General features: G+C 41.2%; 1 protein-coding gene across 1 annotated transcript; it reads left to right on the top strand.

The window, feature by feature from the left end:
• Positions 1 to 754: 754 nt before the first annotated feature.
• Positions 755 to 9288, top strand: CLRN3 (clarin 3; the record flags this gene model as incomplete). Its single annotated transcript, XM_084290577.1, has 3 exons — positions 755 to 983; positions 6734 to 6904; positions 9014 to 9288. 3 exons carry the CDS (start codon positions 755 to 757, stop codon positions 9286 to 9288), a joined length of 675 nt encoding a protein of 224 aa, XP_084146703.1.
• Between the last annotated feature and the right edge of the window lie 432 nt (positions 9289 to 9720).

The following is a 9720-nucleotide window of genomic DNA, read 5'->3' as shown; positions in this document are numbered from 1 at the left end:
GGAAAACACATGGAATTTAATTAGGAATTAAAGCTTTTCCTTAGAAAATAACTTGTTGATACTACAGAGAAACTCCTTACCCCCAAGGAGCCTGGAGCAACCCAGACTTTTTGCAAAGAGCATCAAGTATTTGAGAGGCCTCAAAAGAGAGCTGTTAAGCAGGAAGGGGACCTGGACAGAGAAGGAATATTTATCAATCCTCACCATAACAAATCAGAATCTATCCCTCACTTTCAAAGTGGTCTAGATATAGAGCTAGCAAAAACTGCTTCTCAACTACGTATGAGCCTTTCATGAGAAAAGGCAAGAACAATAGGGAAATATTGTTGGGGAATGAAAATCTTCTAGAAAACAGCAGGTGAACTGGGAGACATGGACCTGCTCTCTCTGGACTCCAGCAGAGCTCTGGAGATCGGGGATTTGAGCAGCTTGACTGCCCTCAGTGCCTTTCATGGGGCAAAGCCGCACCAGTAAACCCAGTACGTCACCTGCTGATGGTAGCCCTGGTGGCAGATCCCTCCCGGCCTTTGTCAGGGGAGTTTGATTGCAGCCATGGCAACGCCTTTCCTCCAGACCAAAGTTCAATTATTTTACATTTTTATTACTGCTGCCGTTTGCTTAAAGTTTACCAGGATAGCGTTCAGCTAGCACGCAGAGCAGATTCCAGAGAGTGAAAGGAGAAAACCACCTCACGCCAAGCAGGGCTGAAAGGAAGAAAATCCCCTGAACCCGTGGAAAATTTCTGTCTGCCAAAATGCCGACCAGAGAAAAGAAACTCATGTTTGGAGCTGCTTTTTTAACCAGCGTTTTATCTTTCGTGATCATTTGTGTCGTTCTCGGAACCCAGAGGTGGATCAGCAGCACAGTCTACTTTTCCCAATCAAACAGCAGCACTTCGGTAACCGTCACCTACGGACTTTTCAGCGGCACCTGTGCCTCGACCATCCATGGTGGAGTTCAGGTTTCAGACACTAATTTCCAAGGTAAGTGGTGCAATGCCTGGCGATGGAGGGCAATGGGCAGGATGCACGGGGGCACCCATAGGAGCAGCCCGACCTTCTTGCACCCGTTTGGGGTTGTAAGACACTGAGGGAACGCAGGAATATCTACAGACCAGCTCAGGGATTTAAGTGGTGTAAAATCAGACCCCAAAATAGTAGATAAATGCTGAAACACTCTTGCCGATAGCACCTTCTGATTATCTGTGACCTTAACCTACGCCTCTGAAGTTAAAAATACAGGGTAGGAACTCTGTGTGAAATAGATTTTAATTTTCAGAAGCTCTAAGTGAAAAATAGGAAAGCAACACTCTATTAGCATTTCATTAAAGGATTACAAACCTCATTTGGTTGCCTTTAAATTTCATTATGTTAAATTAATTGTTTGATTTAAAACATTTTGCCACCTACGATCAAATTAGCATCATTTTAATAGAAGGTTCTGAGAGGAACTGCTTAAGGGAGAAGAACCAAAAGTGTAAAGCTAATTTAGACAGATATGGTGTTTATACTTGTGTTTGACCTAAACTTAAGGAAAGTATTCCTTTTATTTCTTCTTTCAAGACCATCCCATTCCAGTTTTAAGTGATATTATTAAACTGAAGCATTTAATATTTTCAACATTTTTGCTTGCTCTTTTTTTTTTTTTTTTTTTTTTTAATAATAGTCTATGAAGCATGTAATACAACATAGCTCATCTTTTATAAGGCCTTTCTTCCCCCACCCAAGGCATAGTTTTCAGGTGACGCCTCCTCATCACGACTTTCCAAAAATATCCAGGATAAGATTTTGAATCCAGGCTATTAGAATAGCACTTCAGCAAAACAAGACAAAAACAATAAACAAACAAAAAACAACCACAGATTCAAATTAAATGTTATCTTTTGTTAATATGTAACACGGCTTTTTTGTGCATCTACGGTTCTTAGTATTTACCCCCAGTGGTAAAATTCATACCAGAAGGAGAAAAATTAAAATGGTTAAATGATTAAATAGATACAAAGAGAACAGAACAACTGAGGGACTAGGGAGGAGAGATGCTACGTAGGAATAAAACAAAGGTAAAAAATAAGGGGAAAAGTAGGAAAAGTAGAAGGGGGCTTACCTAGTGTGACTTTTGAGAAAGTAATGACAGAAGCATAAAAATCCTAGTATGTGGAACAAAACATGAGAAAAAGCAGAAGAGAAACAAGCAGTGATGCATACCAAATACAAACCGCAGACTCGATTCTGATTTCACAAAGTTCAGCCAAGATGCATTTATGCACAAGTCTCTCTGCCTATGTTAACAGAAATATTCCAAAAGCCCAAAGGTAGATAAATCTGGACACTGCTGCAAGGTTCAAGGATTTGCATCCATTTTCTGTATCTTTGCTGCACTTTGGGTTCAAAGCTGTAATGCCTATACGCACCTCTGAAAGTGAAAAAAAAAGCAGTCAAAAGAAACCTAACTACAATTTGGAAGAGCATATCAGATAGTTTTGAAATATGAGATGTACTTTAAGATTTTTATTTTTTTTTTCTTTTTCAGTAGGCTGTAGTCTATCACTACGAGCAAATAAACCACCCAGGTAGAACAAATCAGACCTAAGCCTATGGAAGGTTCCCATCTCCCAGCTCTTTCCCATTGCATTTAGTACAGAAATTGTATCTGTAAAACAGGCACCCAAATTACCACAGTGACAGAGCTATACCGTGCAAGCCAATTGTCATAGTAGCGATCAAATTTAATGAAAAAACTGAGTATAGCAGTGTTCCTAGTAAAGCGTATAGAAAATATTGAGATCACTGCCTAACAAATGTAAAATCACAAGTCATTCAAGCCAATGTATTTACAGTCATATCGGAATAATCAGAGTAATTTTTAGAAAATCAAATATACACTTATAAAAATAGTTTATAGATGATTATATCTCCTCATGCCAGTTGGCTCTAGCCCCAGACTTTGCTCCATGCAGGCAGGCTCTTGCTGATTTTAATAGGGTGCCATGTGAAAACAGGAGTCCACCCATGCAGAGTTGATGGCAGGGCGAGGATGCAGTCTGGCAGGAATTTGGGGCACGTGTCTTGTCTTTCCTTGCACAGGAACTAACACCAGCAAATCCCAGGGTCTGGGCACTAGCACCCTGTAGATTTTAATCACTGTTATAACAAGCATCAGTAAACGATTCAATTCTTTGCACGGTCTATGTTCATTTGGTTTTTGGAGGTGATTTTTTTTCCAGATTTCATTTTTTGTGCTCTTCATTTTGGAAATGTCATCATGATTCTCACATATAAGCCATTTATAGATGAACAAATCAAGTGAGCTTCAGGAATTGCTGGCTGTTTTCAACAGCTGCTGAAAGAAATACTTCATCCGTAGTCTAAATGAAGATTTGCCCCCATCCTTCCCCAGTTCAGTCAGGCATATCTTCAAGATAAAATAAACTCATTTAAAATTAATTCTTCGGCTCTATGCTAGGTACAATTGCCACATTTTGTATGAAGTAGGATTCCAAACATTCTTGAAACAGGAGAAATACTTCACAGAACTGCATGCATACATACTATTTTATGAACTGAAATAGCCAGGTTGTCCTAAGACAGTAGGATGTCCTTTAGTAAATGGATTGCCTGTACTATGGAGAAATGAATTGTCATGAATTCTCCACTCTGACATCTCAAGCAGCAGCAGGCAGCGTTATGAACACCCTTATACAGCACAGCATGATCTGGCATTCAGCAAGCATGCCCTGATGAGGTCTCTGGGTGTTTTCCAGATGGTACTTTCATATTTGGGTGTAAATCAAGGAGAATGAATGGAAGTCACAAAATAAATACTGAAGAGTAATTCAAAGAAGATAAGTTGACTACTTGTTAGCAATAGTCCTGGTTGGCTCCAGTAAAAGACCATATGAAAGCAGATTATCAACAGCCTTTACAAAAACAACAACGTTGTTTTCAAAAACCACACAATGGAAAGAAGTTTTTGAGCATAAACATGAAAGACAAAAAAAAAAAAAAAAAAAAAAAGGAGTACAGATTCCACAAGTATACAGTGCCTGAGTGGCATGGCCAGGGCAGACCTGGGGACGAGCAGCATGATCTGGCCAAACATAGACATTAAGTAACGTCATTTCCTAGAGCCTTCATTAGCCTCTTTAGTCATTTGTCTCCAAAAGGAACAACCTATTCACGTAATAGGTTGCACAAGGTCTTTTACAACCGTGCTCATTTCCAAGTCAAACACAGAAAAACAGTGAGCAAGGTGCAGGGAGCGGCACGCCTGGGGAGCCCAGCAAGTTGGGTCAGCTGGGCATCAGCAACCAGCGAAACAACCCACACCCAAGGAAGTCTCAGAGATTCACTACAGCAGAGGGGAATCAATTCATTTTCTATATTCAAAAAAAGAAAAAAATAAATAAAAACTTGAAAATTGGTGGAACCAGAGTATTCAACAAAGTTCCCATCAGTTTCCAGGTAACCTCATAAAAAGTAAAAAGTTAATTTGAACTTTTTTTTTTGTTGTTTAAATGAGCAATTCATTCTGTGTGATAAGTGATCAGAGATCAGCGAAAGCTGCTAAATCTACACTGCTTCAAAAAGGCCTTAAGGCTGGCTTGAAGCCTTTAAGCCATTCACAAACAAGTCACTAAAAACTTGGGAAATTGAATCTGGCCACACAAGAGTTACAGATGAAAAAAACAAAAGAAAATGTACAGAAAAATAAGGAGAGATGGTGGAGGCAAAAACCTCTGCTTTCATTTTGGAATTAGGCTATTTTACACTGATGCAGAGGTTATCCAGTTGTGGGTTATTATAGATCAGATTCAAGAAGATCAGCTACTGTAGAGTCCTCTAGTTTGTTTTATTTAGAAAAAAAAAATTCTGCCACCATGGAAACAACATTTTATTTAAAACCTTTAAAAGTCCTGAGCTGTTGCTGGCATTCCTGCAACAAGTGGAATCTGGCAAAATTATATCCCTTAAGTTGCAGCTCATTGTCAGGGATGAATGAGGTCCATGAAGGGGTGCCATAGATGTAGCCAGTCAACTCTGGAGATGTTCTGAGTGATAAAATTAAGTGAGGCTGCCAGAGGGAAATTATCCACACCTGCCTGGTTCAGCTCCAGACCTATTCCTTGAGGTAGGCAATACCCCAGCAGTGAGGCTGCTTCAGCACAAGCACGCGGTGCAGCTGGTGTTGTGCTCACCTCCATTTAATTGAGTGATGTCCCCTGAATGCCTCTTTCCTATTCTTCTAGGAGAATTGCTTAAATTTGCATCTGATTTCCATAACACATCCTTACCTGCCATTTGCTCAAACAGAAATTAACTTCCAAGAATAAAGCGGTAAATGAGATAGCAGCTCTCCTTTTAATTTATTTCCAATAGCTCTTCGCTTTGTTCTGGGTATTTATTTTCTTTTTATGTAAGCTTGTTATGTTTTTGCTATGATTTCTGCAATTTATATGCTAGATGAATACTGCAGTAAAGGCTTTGTATTAAAAGCAGCATAGAAGGGAAGTTTTCCTGTAGATGGCTGCCTATCACAATGCCTTTTGAACAGAGCATGAAAACACTGATGTCAAACTTGTTATAGGTTAAGACAGCCACAGGCATGTTATGGATGCCTTTTCAATCTTTAAATTGAAAGGAAAATAATATATTTCAATGCAACTATACTGCAATTACACTTTGAGTATATTGCACCCATATTTGTGTCCATTATTATCAGCAGCATATCAAACAACTAGGAGGATTTAGGCAAAAAACAACAAAACTGGTGACAGTCCTGGAGGGAGGGACTGTACGTGCTGCGTGCCTACGGCCAGCCATGCATACAAATACAGAAACTGCCCTGGAACAGCCTGCACACAGAAAGTGCAGCAAGCTGCAGCACGAGGCAGAGGAGCCAGGATGCTCGATGCTGAGGGGTGCAGCAGCTTCACATCACCCTGGTGGGGAAGCAGAGCCCAGGATGCACCCGTCCTCCACGGATAACAAAAAGCAGGAGATGCTCCTTTTTAAATAAATAAATAAAGGAGGAATTCTCCCCACCCATTTCTTTTCTGTGGGACAAGGCAAGAGACAGATCCAGCCGGGGTATGAAGAGCAGCTCAGTGGCCAGCCATACCTCATCCGGCCACGCTCAGACACATTTGTCCTACAAACACATCTGACCCTGCCAAGCTAACAGCTTTACTGGACTTGTAGAAGCTGTTCTGTTTGTCAGATTTATTCCACTTGAAGGGACTGCTGCTGCATTAAAAGGAAATAATCTACAGTTAGAGCCAAGTTTTAAATCAGGCATTTGTAGAAGTCACCAGACACCTCAGGGGTGATGGGCAGGAACAGCTAGTTTCCTCATCAGGCTTACCGTAAAATTTCTGTCGAGCTTTGTCAAGATGAAATATCCTCAGAAATGTTAGGGAAGAGAAGTTTGCTACCCAGCCCACTGCCCATGAAGTTTGTGTGCCAGCAGGATTAGCAGACACGCACTTATTTCAGATGAAGATACCTTCATCCCACTGCAGATTTGGGTCCATGTACTGTGCCAAACCTACTGCTCCTGTTACAGCTGGGTCTCTGCAGCTCAGCCACTTCTCTGCTTATTAGCTTTTAATTACATCTAGCTGTGTAGCAGTAAACCCTTAGCTTGCTGGGCACATTTAAACACCCCAGGCACTGAATCTGTCCTCCCCTGGGTGAGGCTGGGCACCCACTACTGAGCCACTCTCTTTCAGTTGCAGAGCTGCTGAACAGCACCAGAAAAGGCATCAACGTCACGATCATTGTGCTTCTGGTCCTCAGCTTACTGAGCTCCCTTCTGAGCTCAGGGTTTACGTTCACTAACGCTGTGAGCAATCCCTACCAGACATTCCTGGGACCCATTGGAGTCTACACCTGGAACGCCATTGGCGGTGAGTAACGTGTCCTGTACTGAACACTTTCTGCATGCTCTGCAGATTAATACTATATCCTCATTGATGCCAAGGTTAAGAAATATATATTTTATTAAGAGATATATATTGCAGCAAAATGCACAAAGTGATGCTACTGCACCTGTTGGGGTGTCACATCATGGCAAACATGATGCATATCAAGAACAGAGTAAGCTGACAAATACAATGTTAAACCAGAACAGAATTGTGTCCACGTATGTGACTACAGCACAATTTGTAATCTCTTAAAGACTCTGTACCCCTGTTTTATGGTATTTATAGCATAACTGTTCCTGGGTTACCTGCATTCCAAATTAGGCCTCTAAGGTCTAATCTGGGGGATGGATAATAGCTTCACTTCTGAAAAATGTGTTGAATCAAACACATCTAAACCAGCATTAACATCAAAAAGGAGGTGGTTAGAAGGGCTGAGTCACGGCAAAATTTATTTCCCTCTGTAAAAACACTTGCAGAGATCAAAATAAGTTTTAACATTCCCTAAGCAGAAAAAATGGTAGAGGTGCTGAGCTGTCAGAGCCGTGAACTCTGCCAAACAGCTCCCTGGAGGTGCAGGCTCTCATTCAACCGGCAGGCTTGCATCTGGCTTCTCCTAATGCACCTTGCTACACTCTTCATCTTGCTACAGTAATGACTGCAGCTCTCACACTCGATTCGTCTCGAGAGGATTATGCTTTCCTCTAATACTAGACTAGCACTGAGAGAAATTCCTTTTAAGACATCTGATTATGGGGTCCTTCAGCACAGGTCCCTCAGGCACGCTCCAGGTCCGTGTGCCCACCTCGCTTGCAGACAGCTCGGCAGTAGGGCCACGCGCTGTGTGCTGGTCCCCAAAGCCCTCAGTGCTCTGCCTTGGCCAGAGTCTGACCTCAGGGAAAAGGGAAACATATTCAGGGATTAGAACAGCCCCAATTGTAGCAAGTACAGGTGTGAAAGCCACCCTACCCCAGCTGTGACTAATGCAGCAAGCCTATAAATATAGATGCTAGAACAGCTGAGGATGTCTTGAAACAGTTAAAAAAAAAAAAAGAGCAAAAACCCAAATTACACCATTACTCAACTTTTGGGACAAGCAGATTGGCGTCTCATTGCAGAGGAAAGCCCAGCTACCATTATGTAGCATGGATCTGCAAGAATTGACCTGAAATGAAAGAGCTTGCCAAACGAAATATTAGTGAGAAAGTTGACCAAGGATTGTGGTTACTTTGTACAGCCCTCCAAGTGCAATGACCTGGAAGTATATCTTACTGTGGGCATATTTATTTTTTATTTTTTTTTTGAAAAATCATGCATCATTTGATATGTACCTAGAAGGATCTTAATCTCTGCACCAGATGGCCTGACATCCCAGTGTCCTCTGTCAGCAGGAGCACGGGTAGGGTGGTGCATCCAGAGGGAAGGAGCAGAAATATTTTCTCCAGTGTACAGAGGTTGTACCTCTGCTAGCACTATGAAAGCAAATAAGTAAAAAACATTACTGGGCTAAATATATCAAAGTAACCAAGCATCATCTATATTAAGACAACTGTAGGAAATGGATACAGATCCAAGACATCTCATTTTGGCTCATCACAGTAGCTGGGTAGGAAAGAACCAAGTCTCCAAGTCTAAGCTCTTGCTCAGAGCTGTGCTAGCAATGAACTCAGACCAGGTTGCTCAGTCTTATCCAGTTGTTATACCACATATTCCATGAATTTGCATTCATATCAAATAGCCAACCTGCAAATCACCCGAGGGGTGAATATATTATATGCATCAGCACCAAATGCAATGGAAAAAAAAAAAAAGAACTTTACACAGCCTTATCTAAAGATAGTCAATAAGAATCCATTCATTTTAGCAGAAGATAGTTTCCAGTGTCAAAGCATCCACCCTTCTAGATTGTACAAAATTTCTTTAAATGCCCTCAGATTTTATCAACAGAAAATATTACTCTCATTTGTTCTAGTCCTGGCATTATAACCAATTTAAGTGGAATCTTTCCAAGTAGCAATTCATATAGGTACTTAATACAAATATTTATAACACAAATAATATTATGTTTCCACCCCTAACATTTGTATTTTCTAGGATTCTTCACGCTCATAGTCATGATACTTTTTGCTGTGAACGTGCAAGGCAACAACCTGTCTGTAGAGCTGGCCATCAAATGCGCTTCTACTCAACAGAACCATACTGGATCTAAACACAATTATGATTATTCCTACTGGATCCTGCTGCTTCACATTCTTTTTAGCTGTGCTACTATAGTCATCATTGTTTTCTACAGCTGCGCAAGGTATACTAAGAAGAAAGAACAGGAGAGACCAATTGAAAACGCATCCAAAGACGTCATTCTGTTCTAAGGATATCACTGAAAAGAAGGCGTAAAAGAAAAAAGTATTTAATGTGGACAATCATGGCCAATAATTTATGTACAAATTGAAGGTATGTGTATAGCTCAATTAACAAAATAGCCTGTTGCACCTCCAAAGCAGATTGATTCTACCTTACAATGCTATCGGTTATAAGCAAACATGCTGCCTAGACACCCCAAACAGAAATGCCAGAAGTGCCTGATGCCAGTGCCAGCCATTGGGCTGGGACTTGAGGCACTGCACAGGGATTTTTATTTTTTTATTCTTTAATTTTGCTGGAAGGATCGCTGCAAATGCACCTCTAGAAGGGAAGGGGCGGCGGCACGAAGAGCTGCTGGCCACTGCAAGCCTAAGGGGGCTTTTGTAGCCACAACCAGCCCTGGAGAGCTGCAGCACGAGGACTTGGGGGCAGCTTGCTTC

This window comes from Netta rufina (genome assembly GCF_964035555.1).
Source record: "Netta rufina genome assembly, chromosome: 7".
In the NCBI taxonomy this organism is placed as follows: Eukaryota; Metazoa; Chordata; class Aves; order Anseriformes; family Anatidae; genus Netta; species Netta rufina.
This window is presented reverse-complemented; position numbering and strand designations above follow the sequence as displayed.